Raw genomic sequence first — 24024 nt, forward strand, 5'->3', positions numbered from 1 at the left:
CCGCCACCACGCCCAGCTAATTTTTGTATTTTTAGTAGAGACGGGGTTTCACCATGTTGGCCAGAATGGTCTCGAACTCCTGACCTCAAGTGATCCACCCACCTCAGCCTCCCAAAGTGCAGCAATTACAGGTGTGAGCCACCACACCCGGCCAAAGGTTATTTTTTACACCTCTCTTTATTGAACAGAAGTGTGATCTGTCAGACTGTTCATATTCCCCCAAGACAACCCATGTGCTTCCTTGATACACACATTAAAGACCATAGAAGAGAAAGTTTTAGTCATCATGAAATCACATCTACAAGGAAAGTAGGATACACCAGGATAAAACATGACCTCAGGACATCAGAACATTTTCCATCTCTGAACCTACTAAACTTGACCCAACAGCAGTGGAAGAACTTTTGCCCATTGTGACTCTCCTGCACAGGAGGCCTGAGGCCTAGAGTTTGGTCTCTAACACTACTGACCTTCGAAGGAAACAGAGTACCTTGGGGATGGCTGATTCCATAACATGGAGCATGAAGAAATCTAAATGGGTATGGAACATCCTGTTGTTTTCAGATAGCATGGATGCTTTTACAGAAGCATCAGAATGCTAAAAGGACATTCAGGTCAACATAAAGGGACTGTGACCATGCTGTGAGGCTGAGCATTAAATATAAGCACAGTGAGGCAGTTATAACACATAACAGTCCGTGATAGAAGTTTAACATTTTAGTAAGAAGGATGTTTATACAGGTTGAATATCCCTAATCGAAAAATCCTAAATCCAAAACTTTGTGAGTACTGACATGATGCTCAAAGGAAGTGCTCACTGGGGCATTCTGGATTTTGGATTTTCAGATTTGGAATGCTCAACCGCTAAGTATAAGTATAGTGCAAATATTCCAAAATCCAAAAAAATCCAAAATCCAAAAAAAATCCAAAATCCAAAACATTTCCAGACCTAAGCATTTCAGATAAGGGATATTCAATATGTACTGGGTATTTTATTTCTTCTAATAATTATGTCTATTTAAAATATTTAGGTATGTAGTTATTTCTATCTGGGTAAGTACCAAAGAATAAACATATGGAACTGGTGATTTGGCCAAATCTTGACAGACGGTACTAAAATGGAAAATGGATTAATTGATTAGCACAAATAATAGGATGTATGGTGGGCACAAATTATAACCAGGTAGAAGGTGGCATCGGCAGTCACATGCAATGACCAAGGAAGACAGACAATTCAACATGTACCATAAAATATGAATTACTCGGTGTCCTGAAGAGACAAGGTAACTATGAAAATTAAATCTCTCATCACTAAAATTGAAACCTCTAAAACCGAAATTCCCAATAAATAATACAAATATTTTGAATAACATAACAGATCAAAATACCCTAATGACATGCCAATACATTAGGTACTGTCAGCCATGCAAAACCTAATACATAAATACTGCAAAAGATACCAAGTTTCAGACAAAAATTACTAAGAAACGGACTTAAAAATTTACCATTAAAAAAAGTCAGCTCCACACTGTGGCTTAGGTTTGAGTCACCCTTATCTAAATAATCAGACCACGCCCAGATCAAGATTCAACTGGTCAAAAACCCATTTCCATTCCTTTTCCTTTAGTTCTAGTAAGAACACTGAAACCCAGGAAAGCAATAAAGCTGAAAGATTAGGAATATAATAAGAATCATAGGATACTGGGAAGTTATTAAACAGGTGCAGAAATAATACATTTTATAATCATTGTTTATGCATATCTTTTATCAGCTGTTTAAGGTGTTTCAAACTTCAGAGAATGATACTCATTATGGCCAATCATTTCAAGACTCAGTCACACTAAACTTCTACTTACAGTTTAACATTTTTTAGAAAATTCTATTAGTGAATTTTAGAATGTTTACATGCTTAAGAAAAATTGGATTTTCTAAATTTGTTTTCTTTGCATGAATTTAATGAAGTGAAAATTAAACAAAATACATATAATTTTGAGTAGTCTATGTCCGAAAGTCCCTTTGACAATTAAACAATCAGGTTACAAATTCACACTTCAGAAGAGAAAGTCCATAATTATAGAATCCTAATAACCCTTATTGAATCCAAAGGAATAAGTGATTTTAAAAGCACATAGAAAGACAAAGCTTGAGGTTATCTGTTCTTACCAAAAACAGTACATAATTTTCTTGGTTTTAAAGACAAGTGAATCACAACTTAGTAGGAATCACATTTCCATATTAACCAGCTGGGTAGATGAGACATGATGTTTGATTGAGACTACCACATACTCTCTCTTCTTCATTTATTTTATTTTTAGAGACAGGATCTTGCTCTGTCACCCAGGCTGGAATACAGTGGCGTGACCACAGCTCACTGTAACCCTGAACTCCTGGGCTTAAGCAATCCTCCTGCCTCAGCCTCCCAAGTAGCTGGGCCTACAGGAGTGAGCCACTGTGCCTGGCCCATACTCTCTCTTCTTCTAATCACAGTATTTTACTTGGTTGAAGGTAGGTCCCCAAGAGAACAAAGAATCTGAAGCACAAAATGTCGGCTCAAGAAAGAAAGGACAACTCAGAAGGTCAGTACTTCAGAAACGTACTGTTTGACCAGCCGCCAGATCTTTAAGAATATCATGGAATTGTAAGGATGCCTCTCAAAGAAAGAAAACCGTTAGTCACAATTAACCTGATCCACACAAATCAACGCAAAAATAATACTAGAAAAATAGTCTGATTTTGGCAAATCATCCAAGTGATTATTATATTCACTGTACTTAGCCCATTCCAGGTGAAAATACAAAAAAAAAAAAGTAAAAAAAGAGTTCATCTGCCTTGTTAGATTTATGAGTGATATCTTCTCGGCATTTGCTCCTGAGTGAATGAAAGAAGAAATTAATCAAGGGAAGACCCTCTCCCCCTTAAAAACAAAACAACAAACAAAAAACAGAAAGTACTCCATTTGTAAAATTAAGCACAGCATAATTAACTCAGCTCAGCTGCTGGTATCACACTGGCCTCAACTGATTATACAACTTTTTAAGTCATGAAGATTAACCTGAAATTAGAAAGCCTTATGGGGAAGCTGGTATTCAGAGTGATCCTCAATATGGCCAATCGTTCTATACATTTATAAACACCATACTGATATCGTGAAGGTCCTCTGTGGATTTGGAGAAGGTGAGATTTGACCAGAAAGCTTTTCCCAATTATGACTTTTTTCTCATCTCTTCATCCCAGTCACAATCGAATGCTTCATCACCTAGTTCTGGTAAAGTGAAGAGGGATTCTTTGGAAACAATCAGTTTCTCGGTGGACCTATGGAGCTGAAAAGATTTCCTTTTACTGACACCCACGGGAGCTGTGGTTGTAGGAGGGGAGCTTGGGCCTCTATCACCTCGGTTCTTCCTTTCAGGAGGAGGGGATTTTGATTTGGATTCCAATGGGGGAGTAAAGCAGAAGTTTGCCAATTTGGCTAATGTGCAGGCATGAACCTTGCCGCTTTTATTACTGCCTGAAACCTCTTCCTCTTTGTCTCTCTCACAAGTAAGATGAGCACACCCAGTCTCGTTCCCAAGCTCTAATTCAGGCTGAATAATCCTCTTCTCAGGGGCACACATCACCTTCTCTCTTCGTCCGTGTTTCTCTGGTGGCTGCTGCGACACCTCCTTTGTCTCATCCTGCAGCTGATCAGAGATACGGTATCCTGGGGTAGATGTCAACTTTTCTGGACGCTTCACTGGCAGGGCTGCGTCTCTTCTTGTTCTATGCTGGGAAATTTTAGGACTATGAACTGCTATTTTAGTTGCACCAGGTGACACATGGCCGTGATCTTCAAAGGAGTGGATCAGTTTTGACTTCTGTTTGAAAGTAAATTTTGCCAGTTTGGCCACAGGGGAACCTGGAGGCTTAACATTTTCAATTGCAGGCTCTTCCACTTGCGCCAGGGATTTCGGTCTCTTTCTTTTGGGTGAGTCCAGCATTCTGTCTGGCCTATGTACAGGAGTGGACTGAGGATGGGAAGGGACTGTGCACTGTGCAGGCACCCTGGTGCTATTTCTGCACAACTTCTGGGCCCTCTCCTTGCACAGCTTCTGCAGGTTCCTAGGGACATGATAAGTCAGTACTGAGTCTGGTTTATCAGCAGAGACTGCTTCAGAATCTAGTGCTAGCCTTTTTTTCTTGTTACCCTCCACATTGTCTGGCCTCCATGGAGCACCTGTCTCTCCTGGTGATGGAAGCAACTCAACATCCACTATGTTCCTTTGGCCTGGCTCACTCTTCTCCTTACCCTGAGATGTGCTGTTAGAGATCTTTGAAGCCATATTTTCTCCAGATGTTTTGGGATGAGGAGACACAAGAACAGTGTTTTTAGGTTCACTCTGATGAGTTGCCATGAAATCAAACCAATCTAAACTGTCATCTCTGCTATTTTTGTGGTCAGCTGAATGTTTCCTACTTGTTGATCTATTAGGCTCCAGATACGCTGGGGGATCTAGAACTGGGCTTCCCTCGGGGCTGCCTCCAGGAGAGGAGATATGCGTGCTACAGTTGATTTCCTGCTGTGATGAAGTTCTGAAGTTTGATTCTTCCCCTGGACCATTTCTCAAGGATCCTGGAGTAGTCTCCACCTCCAATACCGGTGGTTGGGATTGGTACACATTCTGATTCTGTAACCTGTAGCAGAGACAAATAAATAAAACATGTCTTGAAGGGAAGAGAATTTGTGCTAACCTATTCATTTCTTTAGTCTCTGAGATACTATCTTAAAGATTTAAGTCCCACATAATTCCAAGTTAATATCAAATACAACCTCCTAGAGCAGCAGAATGAAATAATCCTTTTTTAAATCAATACACAATTTACATACTCAGATAAACACTAATTTAACCTAAAATTGTAGTAAAATAAAGAAAATGAAATGGGAGGTTTGCCTACATTTTGATATCTCTCCAAAAGTCCAATTCATTCATTGAAGATTGTTTGAAGATCAGTGTAAAATCCTCAGCTTTATCTCTCACGTTAAATGTTCAAATACAAGACACACTTGTTGCTACCCGCACAGTAGCTGATTGCTGACCAAGTAGGTTGTTGGTTAACTTGCTCGGTAGTCAGTTTGCAGATCAAGGAACCAAAATGAAAGACTGAGGATTATTATGTCTCACATCTCTTTACCTAGTTGAGGTACTGACTGCATCTGAGCCTTCACCTTCCTCAGGAGTCAAGAGTCTGTGATACTTCTGTACTGGTGCTCCCACTGCCCCCTCCCATACTCATATTCATGGCAGACCTCCCCAGGCAACTGTGACAATCTTTCCTGCAAAGCCCAGGCATGTTTAAACATATGTACTGGGCAGCTACACTTTTCTCAATTTGATACAGAATTAAAACCTATTTACCTTCTATGAATGAAGGGTATGTTCAGTGACAATCATTTTAAATATCTTGGGCATATCAGAAACTGAAATATTGCCAGAAGGACAACTTTCCTTTTGTTTTTATTTTACTTTAAGTTCTGGGATACATGTGCAGAATGTGCAGGTTTGTAACATAGGTATACATGTGCCATGGTGGTTTGCTGCATCCATCATTTAGGTTTTAAGCCCCACATGCATTAGGTATTTGTCCTAATGCTCTCTCCCCCCTTGCACCCCATCCCCCAACAGGCCCCAGTGTGTGATGTTCCCCTCCCTGTGTCCATATGTTCTTATTGTTCAACTTCCACTTATGAGTGAGAACATGAGGTGTTTGGTTTTCTGTTTCTGTGTTAGTTTGCTGAGAATGATGGTTTCCAGCTTCATCCATGTCCCTGCAAAGGACATGAACTCATTCTTTTTTATGGCTGCATAGTATGCCATGGTGTCATATATGCCACATTTTCTTTATCCAGTCTATCATTGATGGGCACTTGGGGTGGTTCCAAGTCTTTACTGTTGTAAACAGAGCTGCAATAAACATACATGTGCATGTGTCTTTATAGGAGAATGATTTATAATCCTTTGGGTATATACCCAGCAATGGGATGGCTGGGTCAAATGGTACTTCTAGTTCTGGATCCTTGAGCAATTGCCACACTGTATTCCACAAAGTTGAACTAATTTACACTCCCACCAACAATGCAGAAGCGTTCCTATTTCTCCAAAGCCTAGCCACCATCTGTTGTTTCCCGACTTTTTAATGATCACCATTCTAACTGGCATGAGATGGTATCTCATTGTGGTTTTGATTTGCATTTCTCTAATGACCACTGATGATGAGCTTTTTTTCATATCTTTATTGGCTATGTGAATGTCTTCTTTTGAGAAGTGTCTGTTCATATCCTTCACCCAGTTTTTGATGGGTTTTCTTTCTTGTAAATTTGTTTAGATTCTGGATATTAGCTCTTTGTCAGATGGACAAATTGTAAAAATTTTCTCCCATTCTGTAAGTTGCCTGTTCACTCTGATCGTAGTTTATTTGGCTGAGTAGAAGCTCTTTAGTTTAATTAGATCCCATTTGTCAATTTTAGCTTTTGTTGCAATTGCTTTTGGTGTTTTAGTCGTGAAGTTTTTGCCCATGCCTATGTCCTGAATGGTATTGCCTAGGTTTTCTTCTAGGGTTTTTATGGTTTCAGGTTTAAAATTCAAATCTTAAACCATCTTGAATTAATTTTTGTATAAGGTGTAAGGAGGGAGTCCAGTTTCTGTTTTCTGCATATGGCTAACCAGTTTTCCCAGCACCATTTATTAAATAGGAAATCCTTTCCCCATTGCTTGTTTTTGTGAGGTTTGTCGAAGATCAGATGGTTGTAGACATGTGATGTTATTTCTGAGGCCTCTGTTCTGTTTCACTGGTCTATATATCTCTTTTGGTATCAGTACCATGCTGTTTTGGTTACTGCAGCCTGTAGTATAGCTTGAAGTCAGGCAGCATGATGCCTCCTGCTTTGTTCTTTTTGCTTAGGATTGTCGTGGCTATACAGGCTCTTGGTTCCATATGAAATTTAAAGTAGTTTTTCCTAGTTCTGTGAATAAAGTCAATGGCAGCTTGATGGGAATAGCACTACATCTATAAATCACTTTAAGCAATATAGCTATTTTCATGATATTGATACTCCCTATCCATGAGCATGAGCATGGAATGTTTTTCCATTTGTTTCTGTCCTCTCTTATTTCCTTGAGCAGTGGTTTGTAGTTCTCCTTGAAGAGGTCTTCATGTCCCATGTAAGTTGTATTGCTAAGTATTTTATTTTCTTCGCAGCAATTGTGAATGGGAGCTCACTGATGATTTGGCTCTCTGTTTGTCTATTTTTGGTGTATAGAAATACCTGTGATTGGTGCACATTGATTTTGTATCCTGAAACTTTGCTGAAGTTGTTTCTCAGCTTAAGGAGTTTTTGGGTGAGATGATGGGGTTTTCTAATATACAATCATGTCATCTGCAAACAGAGACAATTTATCTTCCTTTCTTCCTATATGAATACCCTTTATTTATTTCTCTTGCCTGATTGCTCTGGCCAGAACTTCCAATACTATGTTGAATAGGAGTGGTGAGAGAGGGCATCCTTGTCTTGGGCCAGTTTTCAGGGGGAATGCTTCCAGCTTTTGCCCATTCAGTATGATATTGGCTGTGGGTTTGTCATAAATAGCTCTTATTATTTTGAGATACTTTCCATCAATACCTAGTTTATTGAGTTTTTAGCATGCAGGGGTGTTGAATTTTATTGAAGGCCTTTTCTGCATCTATTGAGATAATCATGTGGTTTTTGTCATTGGTTCTGTTTATGTGATGGATTATGTTTATTGATTTGTGTATGTTGAACCAGCCTTGCATTCCAGGGATGAAGCCGACTTGAACATGGTGGATAAGCTTTTTGATGTGCTTCTGGATTCAGTTTGCCAGTATTTTATTGAGGATTTTCATATCAATGTTCATCAGGGATATTGGGCTGAAATTTTCTTTTTTTATTGTGTCTCTGCCAGGTTTTGGAATCAGGATGATGTTGGCCTCATAAAATGAGTTAGCGGGGAGTCCCTCTTTTTCTACTGTTTGGAATAGTTTCAGAAGGAATGGTACCAGCTCCTCTTTGTACCTCTGTGGTACAGATTTGGCTGTGAATCCATCTGGTACTGGGCTTTTTTTGGTTGGTAGACTATTAATTACTGCCTCACTTTCAGAACTTGTTATTGGTCTATTCAGGGATTCAACTTCTTCCTAGTTTAGTCTTGGGAGGGTGTATGTATCCAGAAATTTATCCATTTCTTCTAGATTTTCTAGTTTATTTGCATAGAGTTGTTTATAGCATTCTCTGATGGTAGTTTGTATTTCTGTGGGATCAGTGCTGATATCCTCTTTATCATTTTTTATTGTGTCTATTTGATTCTTCTCTCTTTTCTTCTTTGTTAGTCTGGCTAGCGGTCTATCTATTTTGTGAATCTTTTCAAAACACCAGCTCCTGGATTCATTAATTTTTTGAAGGTTTTTTTGTCTCTATCTCCTTCAGTTCTGCTCTGATCTTAGTTATTTATTGTCTTCTGCCAGCTTTTGAATTTGTTTGCTCTCGCTTCTCTAGTTCTTTCAATTGTGATGTTACAGTGTCAATTTTAGATCTTTCCCGCTTTCTCTTGCAGGCATTTTAGTGCTATAAATTTCCCTCTGAAGACTGCTTTAGCTGTGTCCCAGAGATTCTGGTAAGTTGTGTCTTTGTTTTCATTGGTTTCAAATAACTTACTTATTTCTGCCTTAATTTCGTTATTTTCCCAGCAGTCATTCAGGAGCAGGCTGTTCAGTTTCCATGTAGTTGTGCAGTTTTGAGTGAGTTTCTTAATCCTGAGTTCTAATTTGATTGCACTGTGGTCTGAGAGAGTGTTTGTGATGATTTCTGTTCTTTTGTATTTCCTGAGGAGTGTTTTACTTCCAATTATGTGGTTGATTTTAGAATAAGTCCTAGGTGGTGCTGAGAAGAATGTATATTCTGTTGATTTGGGGTGGAGAGTTCTGTAGATGTCTATTAGGTCCACTTGGTCCAGAGCTGAGTTCAAGTCCTGAATATCCTTGTTAATTTTCTGCCTCATTGATCTGTATAATATTGACAGTGGGGTGTTAAAGTCTCCCACTGTTATTGTGTGGGCGTCTAAGTTTCTTTGTAGGTCTCTAAGAACTTGTTTTATGAATCAGGGTGCTTCTGTATTGGGTGCATATATATTTAGGATGGTTAGCTCTTCTTGTTGCATTGATCCCTTTACCATTATGTAGTGCCCTTCTTTGTCTTTTTTGATCTTTGTTGGTTTAAAGTCTGTTTTATCAGAGACTAGGATTGCAACCCCTGCTTTTTGTAGCTTTCCATTTGCTTGGTAAATATTTCTCCATCCCTTTATTTTGAGCCTATGTGTGTCTTTGCACGTAAGATGGGTCTCCTGAATACAGCACACTGGTGGGTCTTAACTCTTTATCCAATTTGCCACTCCGTGTCTTTTAATTGGGGCATTTAGCCCATTCATGTTTAAGGTTAATATTGTTATGTGTGAATATGATCCTGTTATCATGACACTAGCTGGTCAATTTGCACATTAGTTGATGCAGTTTCTTCATAGCATCGATGGTCTTTACAATTTGGTATGTTTTTGCAGTGGCTGGTATCGGCTTTTCCTTTCCATTTTTAGAGCTTCCTTCAGGAGCTCTTGTAAAACAGGCCTGGTGGTTACAAAATATTTCAGCATTTGCTTGTCTGTCATGGATTTTATTTCTCCTTCACTTATGAAGCTTAATTTGGCTGGATGTGAAATTCTGGGTTGAAAATTCTTTTAAGAATGTTGAATATTGGCCCCCCCTCTCTTCTGGCTTGTAGGGCTTCTGCAGAGAGATCCGCTGTTAGTCTGATGGGCTTCCCTTTGTAGGTAACCTGACCTTTCTCTCTGGCTGCCCTTAACTTGTTTCCTCCATTTCAACCTTGGTGAATCAGATGAGTATATGTCTTAGAGTTGCCCTTCTTGAAGAGTATCTTAGTGGTGTTCTCTGTATTTCCTGAATTTGAATGTTGGCTTGTCTTGCTAAGTTGGGGAAGTTCTCCTGGAAAATATCCTGAAATGTGTTTTCCAACTTGGTTCCATTCTCCCCATCACTTTCATGTATACCCATCAATCGTAGGTATGGTCTTTTCACACATATTTCTTGAAGGCTTTATATGTTCCTTTTCATTCTTTTTTCTTTTCCTAATCTTGTCTTCATGCCTTATTGTATTTTCTTTTCCTAATCTTGTCTTCATGCCATATTGTAAGTTGATCTCCAATCTCTGATATCCTTTCTCCGGCTTGATTGATTCGTGTACTGATACTTGTGTATGCTTCATGAAGTTCTCGTGCTGTGTTTTTCAGCTTCATCAGGTCATTTATGTTTCTCTCTAAACTGGTTATTCTAGTTAGCAGTTCCTGTAATTTTTTATCAAGGTTCTTAGCAACCTTGCATTGGGTTAGAACATGCTCCTTCAGCTTGGAGGAGTCTGTTATTACCCACCTTCTGAAGCCTACTTCTGTCAATTTGTCAGTCTCATTCTCTGTCCAGTTTTGTGCCCTTACTGGAGAGGAGTTGCAATCATTTGGAGAAGAGGCATTCTTGTTTTTGGAATTTTCAGCATTTTTGCACTGGTTTTTCCTCATCTTTGTGGATTTATCTACCTTTGATCTTTGAGCTGATGACCTTTGGATGGGGTTTTTGTGTGGGGGTCCTTTTTGTTGATGTTGATGTTTTCACTTTCTGTTTGTTAGTTTTTCTTCTAACAGTCAGGCCCCTCTTCAGCAGGTCTGCTACAGTTTGCCAGAGGTCCACTCCAAACCCTGTTTGCCTGGGTATCAGCAAAGATTGCTGCCTGCTCCCTCCTCTGGAAGCTTCGTCCCAGAGGGGCACCAGCCTGATGCCAGCCAGCGCTCTCCTATATGAGGTGTCTGTTGACTCCTGTTGGGAGGTCTCTCCCAGTCAGGAGGCACGGGGGTCAGGGACCAACTTGAGGAGGCAGTTTGTCCCTTAGCAAAGTGTGCTGGGAGAATCCTCCTAGTTAGGATTAGCTGCTCTCTTCAGAGCCGGCAGGCAGGTAAGTTTAAGTCTGCTGAAGCAGCACCCACAGTTGCCCCTTTCCCCAGGTGCTCTGTCCCGAGGAGATGGGAGTTTTATCTGCAAGCCCCTGACTGGGGCTCCTTTCTTTCAGAGATGCCCTGCCCAGTGAAGAGGAATCTAGAGAAGTAATCTGGCCCACAGCCACTTAGCCGCGCTGTGGTAGATTCCACCCAGTCCAAACCTCCTGGCCCCCTTGGCACTGTCAGAGGAAAACCGCCTACTCAAGCCTCAGTAATGGGGGACACTCCTCCCCCTACAAGCTCGATCATCCCAGGTCGACTTCAGAATGCTGTGCTGGCAGCGAGAATTTCAAGCCAGTGGTTCTTAGCTTGCCGGGCTCCATGGGAGTGGGACACCCTGAGTGAGCCCACTTGGCTCCCTGGCATCAGCCCCCTTTCTAGGGGAGTGAATGCTTCTGTCTTGCTGGGGTTCCAGGTGCCACTAGGGTACGAAAAAAACTCCTGAAGCTAGCTCAGTGTCTGCCCAAACTGCCGCCCAGTTTTGTGCTTGAAACCCGGAGCCCTGGTGGTGTAGGCTTGTGAGGGAATCTCCTGATCTGTGGATTGCAAAAACCATGGGAAAAGCATAGCATCCAGGCTGGGTAGCATAGTACCTCACCGCTTCCCTTGGCTGGGGGAGAGAAGTCTCCTGGCTCCTTGTATGTCCAGAGTGAGGTGACGCCCCACCCTGCTTCTGCTCACCCTCTGTGGGCTGCACCCCCTGCCTAAGCATTAGTCCCAATGCGATGAACTGGGTACCTCAGCTGGAAATGCAGAAATCACCCACCTTCTGCACTGGTCTCGCTGGGAGCTGCAGACCGCAGCTGTTCCTATTCGGCCATCTTGCCAGATCTCATATTTTCATTTCAAATTTCCATTTGGTCATGAGGGAGGATGACTTCCTAATAAGGACTGTAGTTCCCTACAAGTAGGTCCTTTAGAAGCCCTTCCTGACAACCTAGAAATGCCTTTTTCTTATAAAGTACAATATGATCCCTCTTCTATGCGCTCACTTTGGAAAGATATTATACCAGAAAGCAGATGAGTAAGTTATTCTAAAATTCATGTATAATCATAGAAAATATAAGGAAATACCTTATATTTAAATATATTTAAATACATTAAAATGTTAATTGTACGTATCTCTGGGAAATAAGATTACATGTGATTTTTTGTTTTCTAATTTCACTGCTACTTATAAAAAACATGCTTTACCTTCATAATCAGAAAAAGGCCCCCACAATTATTGTAAACATATTGGGTTACATTCATTCATAGTAGGTTTGCAAGTATCAGTAAGCAAACCCATGTTCGTTTTTACTAATTTGAGTTACAACCAAACAAAAAAGCAAATAGCTTTCAAAATTACTACTACCTAGCATACTTTTCAGCATCAAATTGAGGTCAGGGATACTGATAATTGTTAAAATTCTATAAAAATCTCCTAAAAGATGAGAATAAGTTAGGGTAGACTAAGTTAGCCCTATTATTTCAGTCTCTCTCTCTTTTTTTTTTTTTTTGAGATGGAGTTTCACTCAATCTCAGCTCGCTGCATCCTCCGCCTCCCGGGTTCAAGCAATTCTCCTGCCTCAGCTTCCTGAGTAGCTGGAATTAGAGGCGCCCGCCAACATGCCCAGCTAATTTTTGTATTTTTAGTAGAGACAGCGTTTCACCATGTTGGCCAGGCTGGTCTTGAACTCCTGAACTCAAGTCGACTGCCCACCTTGGCCTCCAAAAGTGCTGGGATTACAGGTGTGAGCCACTGTGCCCCACCTGCATTCTGTTTTGAGGTGGATAGAATGGCCGAGTCAGACTGTCACCAGTATAAAGTATAAAGCATTTTCTGGAAATAAAGCATGATAAAACTATAAATGGTTTCATTATAATTATCTCCTTAAGGAACAGAGAACTCTTTCCAAAACAGTAAAAACCCATATGCTGGTTGGGTTTTTTCTCACTTGATAAGATTGGCATTAGATTGTGTCTTGGAGGTAATTCACTTTCATTTGCACAGTACCTGGTTTTGTTGCTTTCAGGAGGATCAACATCAGAACATGCCTCTACATTATAAATAAATACCAGTAGAAAATAACATTTTAAGGCAGAATCCTATCTTTTAGATTGTCAAATACTCTCACTTCTTTCCTTTCTTTCCTCCAGGAGGGTCATTTTAAATTTGGGAAGTCTAATTGCCATCTTTCTAACACATAACAACGATTCTGAGCCTCACTTTTTCTTCTTTTCTGAATGCAGCACACGTCAGTTTCTGGTAGCTTAGATCCATCAAAATGAGCAGCCTCTCCAAAAGCAAAGCCAAGCCCAGGAGTGGCTTGAAAAGAATCAGCTACATCAAACCATAAACAACCCAAAGGAATAACTTTGGTCTAGGCACGATGCTCTGGATCATAAAATGAGCCAGGAGACCAAAAGAAAGAGGGGTGAATTTTATACGAAGTGCAAGTTTACTGCAGTCTGGCACCTGGCTATTAGCAGGATAATGCCCATCCCCACACTTCCCCAGGAAGGCTGTGCTGAAGTTTCAAAAATTAGAAAGAGAAGGCTGCTGTGAGAAGGAAAAATTCTCAAGGTTTTTTTGTTTTGTTTTGTTTTAATGTAGTCAACAATCTCAATGTGGTCCCAAATTCTTGGCAGCTGTTTCACTTTCTCATGTACTTCATTCACTAGACCCCAGCTTTGAGACCAACACCAGTAAGAGCTGCAGGTCAATTATTAAGCCATTTACACTGATCATGAAGACACCAAAAAATGGATAAACTTGCCATTCCTCACTCCTATTTCTCAGGCTCACACTCAAAGCCTAGGTTTTTGGAAGTCCACATATTTCGGGAGTATAAAGTTTGGGCAAAATTTTTTTGGGAGAGTCCACATTCACACGAAGGTGTGTGACACGTTTTTTCCCATGTGTCCTCCTTGTCTATTAGTCACATTTTAATGAGTCATTAGGAAGGTAAGTTTTGAAATGTTGTTTCTGTCATTGCTGAGTTGTTATCTCAAGATAGCCAACACAATGTGGAGCAAAGACAAGCTATCCCCACCAAGCCTGCCTGAATGTCTGATACCCAGAAAAGTGAACACTAAAATGCTGGTGGGAGTGGTATTTGTGGTCACTGAGTTTTGGAGCAGTTGATTATACAGCAGTACATAACTGAAACAGTCCTCTACAGATAGTATCTGCCTGTCCTAAGAACTTACTGACCCAACACCTGATAGATAGATTTTTTCCACTTAAGGCACACTTCCTTTGTTTCACTAAATGCCAAACAAGGATTTTCCATTATATGCCTTTCTGGGTTTTCATTCCTCACCTTTCAAGTCTTCTAAGCTCTTCACTCAAGAGGCTCTGCAGCTCTAGCTTTTCCAGAATAAGTTCACACTGTCTCTGATACTGCTCTCCAGGGTTTTCAGGAAACGAAGTGTGGAGGGCATTCACACCTCCTAGCAGTGCACCTCCCTGAAGGGGTGAGAACATACCAGGAGAGTCACCAGGCCAGCCTGCATAGCGGTAAGTACACTCTAGGGACCAGCAATCCCCGGGGGCTAAGACCGCCCTTTACACCCCTATGTTGAGTATGAAAATCACTTGGGGGCCTTTTTCAACTTTCTAGAGTTCACTCCCCCAGTTCTTGGTGGCAATCATTGCTCTAGGAAGCTATACTGTCACTGGTGGGCTATGAACATCCCTTGGATGTGTTGAGGGAAAAAAAAGGATCGAGGCCCACTACTTTACATCAATGGGCCAAAGCAACACCACCCATGCAGCAGACGTCTCCAGGACACTGTTTCCTCTTTGTTTAAATGGTTACCTTTGGATCTAGTTCCAGGAATCACTAGGTCTAGAATATGATCATTTTAATAACTTTTGATATGTTAATAAAGTGTCCTTTTTTTTTAAAAAAAAGAAAGTTTGTAATAAGGATAAAAATTAGGTACACAAAATATCCTTACCTGCATTGAGGACTCCATGACTGACACCACCGTAATAGCATCCTCCAGAGTCACAGTATCACGAAACATCAGGCGTGCATGAGCTAAGAAAACAAAGCACATTTGTTTTTTAGGAATATCTGAGGTGAGAAATGTAATTCTCTAATCTCCCCCTCCACGCCATTTGTATTTTATGAATGAGCTATTAATAACAAAACAATTTTACTAGAACAAGCACAAAAGTCAACATTCAGCTAGCTTTAAGGTTGTTTCTATAAAGAGCCTAATCCTTCTGTGTAGCCCACACAATTCTGCATATTTATATGAAAAAGTAATCTGGGCTCCAGCAAAGAAAGAGGCTATATAAACATACATTTAATATTCAGCAACTTTAGTCCTCACTTTCTAGTCTTTTATAAAACTACACAAAATTAAAACTCATTTTTCATATCTGGCACTCCTCTTTATGATCTATGAGCTTTTCAAAGCTACCAAAGAAGCAATTCTAAATTCTGAGTATTTCTTGCCCTAATATTAGCTATACATCCTTGAAAAAAGAAAGTCCATTTGTTTTACAGTACTTTTTATTAAGCTTGTATTATTTTATTATTCAGTTCATGTGAATTCTTTTTTTAGATTTAAACAAAAGCTAAAATGTAAAAGCCAATGTTAGAAGAAAAGAATTAAGATACATGTTAGCTACATGTATGTATGTAATGGGGCAGGGCATGGCATTGTCAAGTTGGTTGTTATAACGACAGGGGTGGACTGCAACTGGCAATTACTGAGCAAGAACCAGTGATGCTACATGGGAAACAATTCCAAACAAGAAACTGTCCCACTCAAAATGCTAACAGAGTTGCCACTGAGAAACAAAATATCAGAAATAAGGCTTTCTAAGTGAATGGTATATTAAGTTCTAGGAGGTCCTGAGAAGCACAAAGATTCCTCTTTCTTAATGACACCACATTCCAGTCAATACTCATCACCTGTCCTCAGATGAGCAGCGATCTCATGGCTCAGAGCCTTTATCTTTAAGTGACTATGAGCACCTTAGAGTGGGGGTTATTCTCATTCATCTTTGAATCCATGGTGCCAAGCCCCTTGCCTTGCACACAGGCAGCATTCAATACAAGCATCATTTGCTGAATGAAATAGACCTTCTGCTAATCGTATCAAGCTTTCCAACAGGCGAATGGTGGTCCGGGCAGCGTTCCGGGAATCACTCTGCCTTTGCATCTGGTAGTACCGAAGAAGAACTTGATTGCCCACATCAGACAGTGTGGGCTGCAGATTCCTTATGAGGCAGAAATAGGTTTTCATCTTTTCCATGCTCCAGAGCTTCTCTGATTTGCTTGGGTAACCTGTATATATCAGGTGTTGGGTCAGTAAGTTCTTAGGACAGGCAAACATCTCATTTTAAGGATTTTTATAAAGTTCTGGTACTTATTTGTTAAAAGTAACCTTCATGTTTTGTGGTTATTGAAATCTAGACTTGTCTGCATAGCACACAATTTTAGAAAAAAACAGTCTTATGATCTAAGCTCAGAATAATTCTGTTCTGCTCAGTAATCAATAATATTCGAGTAAACCTATTCTTTTTTTTTTTTTTGAGATGAAGTCTTGCTCTGTCGCTGGAGTGCAGTGGTGCGATCTCTATTCACTGCAACCTCTACCTCCTGGGATCAAGCAATTCTCCTGCCTCAGCCTCCGCAGTAGCTGGGATTACAGGTGTGCACCACCATGCCCAGCTAATTTTTGTACTTTAGTAGAGACGGGGTCTCACCATGTTGGCTAGGCCGGTCTTAAACTCCTGACCTCAGGTCATCCACCTGCCTCAGCCTCCCAAAGTGCTGGGATTACAGGCGTAAGCCACCCTGCCCGGCCTGAGAAAATCTAATTTAAAGAGAACCCTACATTTAGACATTTGTTTCACATTCATTCTGGTTTTCTTTATGTGCAAGAGGCGAGCGGTAATTCCGTATCGTAAGGTTGCCCCCTTTCATCATAAGGGACATATTTACAAACAACTTTATTCTCCTTAGTGGCAGGTAGAGAAAGGCCCTTTTCCTTCAACTCATATTCTGAGGCCCTGTAAGTGGCTCCTTTCACTGCTTTCTGTCTAAGCTTTTCTCTATTGCCTGGTACTACATAGCCTACCTTGGGTATTTATTTAATTTTCTTGAAAGGGAATTTCTTTAAGTTATAGCTAATCTCTCTTTGTTACTTTGAATGCTTTGTCTGTCTTCACATACCTTTATTTTCCAAGATAAAGGAGGAAATGATACGATCCCAGTCTTCATTCTTGGTATCAAGCAAAATCAGGATCAGGTCAAATCGACTTAAGAGTGGGCTGCCGAGAGCAATGTTCACAGACACGGACTCCTGGGGGTCGTACTGGCCTTTGGGGTTCGTTGCTGCCAGGATGGTGGTCCTTGTGTTCAGCTTGCACACGAGGCTGCCAAGAGAGATAGTACAATGCACTGACTGTGAGGTTCAGATAAAATGCAAGATTACAGCTGTTAATAAAATGGGGCTGCTCTTGCACCTTGAAAATCTACGAACTCCTATGAAAGAAAATGTTGAATGACAGGAGATATCAAAAACATCAACTTCCAACAAAGTATACTGAAACTATTCTACCTTAAAGAGAAGTAACTGTTCAATAAACACTTTTTATGCCCCTGCTATGAGCAGACCGCTCTGCTAAGTGCTAAGAAGTATCCAAAATTAAACCAAACTCTTCTTAAGGGGCTTGCAATCTACTAGCTATAATGTAATACAAGGCAGAATATGGTTAAGTTCTAAAAGAATAAAGTTCCCAGGGGAAATAGGGATGATGTGTATTCATCTATGTGGATAGAAAAGATGAACAGAGAAGCACTGTGAAGCAGCTTTTGAACTGAGCCTTTCAAGACATCTGGACATTTTTAGGTGGAGAAAGACATGCATTTGCAGAGGGGGTGATGGTAGAGAGTGAGGATGACTCTGGAGAATAGTGACTGGTTGAAGCAAAAACTTTCTGTGTATTCACTCATTTTGTTTTGATTTTTCTAAACATGAAAGAAACAAAAAAGAGAAAGAAAGAGGGAGGGAAAGGAAATCAGAAAATATAAGGATTGATTTGGCATTGAGGTTCTGAGGAGCCATTGTGAAGGGAAGTCTGATGAGGACTGGGTTGGTGGGTGGGTTGGACAGGGTAGGACTGTGGACAGGAGGCAGGGTAGGGCTCTAGTATAATGGTCCAGTAGAGGGGCAAGGTAGTCCTAAATGGAGCATGGCAGGATAGGGATGGATGTGACATAACTTAGATATTGTTTTTAAACTAATTAATGATGGATTAGTTCTCAAAATAATGTGACATATTCACTGGCAATAACAAATGTAAAAATTGGAATCTGTAAATTTGTATGTTCTGCACTTGATGCCCATTTTTAGTTATTGTGGGATGTCTGCCTCCCAAGTCACAGCCCTATGACATCAGCTACATGTGTTACATTTGTTAATCCCTGATCTATTTCTAGCTAGCAGTTACTTCATTCCCTGAGGCTGAAAATGTTTGAGAATCTTTATTTGTGGCAAGTGGCATAAGAAGACACTCATTAAATAAGTAAGAGAAAGATAAACAAGGCATTTTTACCAAAAACTAAACCCCCTTTTAAAAAATTAGTGACAAGGAAAAATTCTGGACAGTCCACATCTTATAATTTATGTGTCAAAACGGCTTTTGTAAAGACAGTTATTTAGAACTTGGAATATAAGCTGCCATAGAACAATGTAATAAGCGGTTCCTAAGAAACCCACAAAAGCACATTTAACCCACACTGAAGTGAGACTATTTGCATTTCTTATTTAAAAATGTCCACAACACTGGCAATGAAACAAAATACAATTGCATGTGACATAATTTTTATAAAATTATTTTTAATGCGAGGTCAAATGAATTGGTCATTCTTCCTCTCTCTGACCAACCAATATTTATAGGCCATTTCCTTTGTGCAAAAAGCTGTACTGAGAATCCAAAAAGGTATACATCTGATCCCTGCCTCCAATTAGTTTACAACAGAACTGCTGGGGAAAGAAGAGGTGGCGCAGAGCGCCTGCCAGATCGTAAGTATGCAAGGAGTGCTGGTGTCAGTATCAGCATTAGTATCAGCAGGGAGAAACTTCGGTGGGGACACCTGGAAATCTATAGGGGATATAATTGGAAAGTTTTCCAGTATATGAGAAGAAAAATGAACAAAGAGAGAAAGAAGGTGGTAAATTATGCCTGAGGTAACTGGGAGAATTAATTTTCCCACTAGAAAAACTTAAGCTTAAGAATCATGCTTGTGGATCACCTGAGCTCAGGAGTTTGAGATCAGCCTGGGCAACATGGTGAAACTCCATCCCTATTAAAAATACAAAAAAATAGCCGACATGGTGGTGCACACCTGTGGTTCCAGCTGCTTGGGAGGCTGAGATGGGAGAATCACTTGAGCCTACGAGGTGGAGGTTGCAGTGAGCCAAGATTATGCCACTGCACTCACAAAGCAAGAGTCCACCTCAAAAAAAAAAAAAAAAAAAAGTTGGACGGGGGGACTAACAAAAATTTGTATGCAAAGAAAAAAGGCTGTCTGAGGTGAAGTCAGCAGAAATAGGAGCAAGGAAAATACGGGAGTGGGCAGAGGAAGAGGAGATTATGAGAGATAGGTCAGGCAGATCCCTATAGCAAAGGAGGAGGACGAAGACATTGCCAGGAGGGACAGGGTGGTCTCTGGGCATTTGAAAGTGGGGAAGACCGTATATAAACCTGATGGGTACAGACCTGTGATACAAACATTTTTTAAAAAAATAAATGGGGCTTTAGAAAACAAACACAAATCCATACATACAGTCTAATCCTAAGTACACTGTGTGTACTAGTGGCTCACTAAACAACTACTGAATGAATTCATAGAGTGTAAGGTAACTCATTTTTCTATCCCATATGAACTCTACATTCTTCAATATTAATAAAAATAACTACATTTTTAATATCAAGCAAGCACTGCATTAGGTTTACACAGATCATCCCTAATCATAGCAACCTGAAGGGTAGGTGCTATTATCACAAACCTAGAAATAAGGAAACTAGAAGTTCAGAAATATTAACTTCCCCAAGGTTACACTGAGAGTAGCAGAGCTGAGATTCAAACCTAAATCTGCCGGGCTCCAAAATCAACGCAATTTTACTTCCAGACTGTCGATTCTGCCTGGGATTTTGGACATCACTTTATTTGCCTTACTTTATATTTTATTTTCTCTAAGAGACATGGTCTCACTCTGTTCCCCAGGCTGTAGTGCAGTGGAGCGATTACAGCTCACTACAACCTCAAACTCCTGGGCTCAAGTGATCCTCCTGTCTCTACCTCCCAAGTAGCTAGGACTACAGGTGTATATCACCACGCCCAGCTGATTTTCAGACAATTTTTTGTGGAGATGGACTCTTGCTATGTTGCCCAGGCTGGTCTTGAACTCCTGGCCCCAAGAATCTTCCTGCCTTGTCCTCCCAAAGTGCTGGGATTACAAGTGTGAGCCACCGTGAGCAGCCTGTTTTTGTACTACTAAATTTGGTCTTCCTTGATTGTGATTTATTGTTACAATCCTCACATTGCCTGGTACATAGTAAATGCTTAATAAATGTACATAATTTAAATGATAAACAAAAATAAATCAGCATTTCAGAAATTCAGAATTATTTTACATTCACAGGCTGTGTCATAAAACGATGCTGATACATGTTTCTTTTGCATTAAACTTCAAGAAGTAAAACCATTCCAGTTTCTGAAAAAGCTACTTTTACATTTATTTAATCCACACATTAAACATCCTAAAAACATAGAGTAGTAACTGTTCTACTAATAGCTTGTGTAACCTAACATTCTAAAGTTAGGTTGCACAAGTTATTTTTACCAGTAAAGACCCTTAAGAAAGTGCCTTTGTTTTTCTGAGGGTCTCCCATTACTCCCTTTCTGGGATGATCCTCATCTTTACTTACGGCTTTGATCACCACCTACATGCTAGTACTTCCAAATTTATCTCCAGCCTTTGGCACCGGGCGCTATATGTTCACCAAACCTTGTTTTCCCCCTGGGAATACAGCAAGATTGTATTTCCTATTCCCATTACAGTTAAGTAGGGCTATGATATCAAGTCTGGAAAATGAAGTAAAGATAGAAGAACATAAACCACTTTTAGGTCTGGCCCCTAAAAGCCTTCCTGTGCAATCTTTTTCTCTCTCTCTACCAGTGGAGTACAGAAGAGGATAAGGCCCTGGAGTCAGAGAGCCACATGAGAGAAGGAGCTTGGGCCTGGAATGATTGTCCGAGCACAGTGTACCACCCTCAATCCACATCAGATTGACATGAAAAAGAAAAACTTCCTTCTTTGGCAAAGCATTGCAGGCATGCGATGAGCGTGGGTAAAAACCGACCAGTCTTCAAAGAGAAAAGGAAAGCAATAAAGACATCTCAGAAATTTGAGGTTTTGAAGTGTTACAGGAAAAAAAATTGCTTCTAGATCCCAGACAGTAAGAGGCAAATTGAAAAAAGCTTGAACAAAGGCCCAGTACATTTTCTCAGTTGTATAAAGTGACTTAGATTGAGCGAGAAATCTGCTTTAGATGGTCGTAAGGTAGCCACTGTTAAGTAATGAAGCCCACGCCTGTGTTCTTAGCAGCGCTACATACACAACCGCTGAGAGGCGGAGAAAACCCAGCCGTACACGGATGAAGGAACGGGTAAGGAAAATGTGGTCGATACATACAACGGAAAATTGTTCGGTCTTAAAAAGAAAGAAAATTCGAACACATACTACAACATGGAAGAACCTTAACCACATCATGCTAAGTGAAATAAGGCAGTTATGAAAGATAAATACTGTATGTTCCCACTCACGTGTGAAATATCTAGAGTAGTCAAATCCATAGAAACAGAAAGTAGAATGGTGGTTGCTAGGGGCTAGGAGGAGGAGGAAATGGGAGTTTTTTTTAACGGGTATAGAGTTTCAGTTTGCAAGATGGAAAGAGTCCTGGTTATTTCTTGTACAACGTGACTTATACTTTATTATTATAGTTTCAGTTCTGGGATATATGTGCAGAACGCACAGGTTTATTACATGGGTATACATGTGCCACAGTGGTGTGCTGAACCTATCAACCCATCATCTACATTAGGTATCTCTCCTAATGCTATCCCTCCCCTAGCCCCCCACCCACAGACAGGCCCCAATGTGTGATGTTCCCCTCCCTGTGTCCATGTGTTCTCACTGTTCAACTCCCACTTATAAGTGAGAACATTCGGTGTTTGGTTTTCTGTTCCTGTGTTAGTTTGCTGAGAATGATGGTTTTCAGTTTCATCCATGTCCCATTCATCCTTTTTGTGGCTGCATAGTATTCCATGGTGTGTATGTGCCACATTTTGTTTCTCCAGTCTATCATTGATGGGCATTTGGGTTACTTCCAAGTCTTTGCTATTGTGAACACTTAGGTGTGTGCATGTGTCTTTATAGTAGAACGATTTATAATCCTTTGGGTATATACCCAGTAATGGGATTGCTGGGTCAAATGGTATTTCTGGTTCTAGATCCTTGAGGAAAACATTGTCTTTCACAACGGTTGAACTAACTTACACTCCCACCAACAGTCTAAAACAGTTCCTATTTCTCCACATCCTCTCCAGCATCTGTTTCCTGAGTTTTTAATGATCACCATTCTAACTGGTGTGACATAGTGCCTCATTATGGTTTTAATTTGTATTTATCTAATGACCAGTGATGATGAGCTTTTTTTCACATTTGCTGGCCATATAAATGTCTTCATTTGAGAAGTGTCTATTCATATCCTTTACCCACTTTTTGATATGGTTGTTTTTTTCTTATAAATTTAAGTTCTTTGTAGATTCTGGATATTAGAACTTTGCAAAAATTTTGTCACATGCTGGAGGTTGCCTGTTCACTCTGATAGTTTCTTTTGCTGTGCAGAAGCTCTTTAGTTTAATTAGATCCCATTTGTCAATTTTGGCTTTTGTTGCCATTGCTTTTGGTGTTTTAGTCATGAAGTCTTTGCCCATCCCTATGTCTTGAATGTTATCACCTAGGTTTTCTACTAGGGTTTTTATGGTTTTAGGTCTTATGTTTAAGTCTTTAATCCATCTTAATTTTTGTATAAGGTATAGGAAGGGGTCCAGTATCAGTTTTCTGCATATAGCTAGTCAGTTTTCCCAACACCATTTATTACAAAAGGAGTCATTTCCCCATTGCTTGTTTTTGTCAGGTTTGTCAAAGATCAGATGGTTGTAGATGTGTGGGATTATTTCTGAGGCCTCTGTTCTGTTCCATTGGTCTACATATCTGTTTTGGTACCAGTACCATGCTGTTTTGGTTACTGTAGCCTTGTAGTATAGTTTGAAGTCAGGTAGCATGATGCCTCTAGCTTTGTTCTTTTTGCTTAGGACTGTCTTATCTATATGGGCTCTTTTTTGGTTCCATATGAAATTTAAAGTAGTTTTTTCTAATTCTGTGACTTGAAAGTCAATGGTAGCTTGATGAGGATAGAACTGAATCTATAAATTACTTTGGACAGTATGGACATTTTCACAATGTTGACTCTTTCCCATCCACGAGCATGGAATGTTTTTCCGTTTGTTTCTGTCCTTTCTCATTTCCTTGAGCAGTGGCTTGTAGTTCTTGAAGAAATGCCTCACATACCTTGTAAGTTGTATTCCTAGGTATTTTATTCTCTTTGTAGCAATAGTGAATGGGAGTTCACTCATGATTTGGCTCTCTGTTTCTCTGTTATTGGTGTACAGGAATGCTTGTGATTGGTGCACATTGATTTTGTATCCTGAAACTTTGCTAAAGTTGCTTATCAACTTAAGGAGATTATGGGTGAGACGATGGGGTTTCTAAATATACAATCATGTCATCTGCAAACAGAAACAATTCGACTTTCTCTCTTCCTATTTGTATCCTTTATTTC

The 24024-nt window shown here is 40.1% G+C and overlaps 1 protein-coding gene across 2 annotated transcripts in view; it reads right to left on the minus strand.

Annotated features, from left to right (window-relative positions):
- Window positions 1–1933: 1933 nt before the first annotated feature.
- MCM9 (minichromosome maintenance 9 homologous recombination repair factor) overlaps window positions 1934–24024 on the minus strand; it is a 122664-nt gene continuing 100573 nt past the window's right edge. Inside the window, exons 9-13 of one of the 2 annotated variants that reach the window (XM_015137519.3) lie at window positions 17282–17484; window positions 16187–16390; window positions 15048–15130; window positions 14408–14553; window positions 1934–4671 (exon numbers count right to left, since the gene is read on the minus strand). In XM_015137519.3, coding sequence (XP_014993005.3) covers window positions 3204–4671; window positions 14408–14553; window positions 15048–15130; window positions 16187–16390; window positions 17282–17484 — 2104 coding nt within the window. In that variant the 3' untranslated portion in view covers window positions 1934–3203. The remainder of the gene's footprint in view (window positions 4672–14407; window positions 14554–15047; window positions 15131–16186; window positions 16391–17281; window positions 17485–24024) is intronic. The other variant, XM_077999315.1, reaches the window with a different exon arrangement.

The sequence above is a fragment of the Macaca mulatta genome, chromosome 4, assembly GCF_049350105.2.
Source record: "Macaca mulatta isolate MMU2019108-1 chromosome 4, T2T-MMU8v2.0, whole genome shotgun sequence".
Classification (NCBI taxonomy): domain Eukaryota; kingdom Metazoa; phylum Chordata; class Mammalia; order Primates; family Cercopithecidae; genus Macaca; species Macaca mulatta.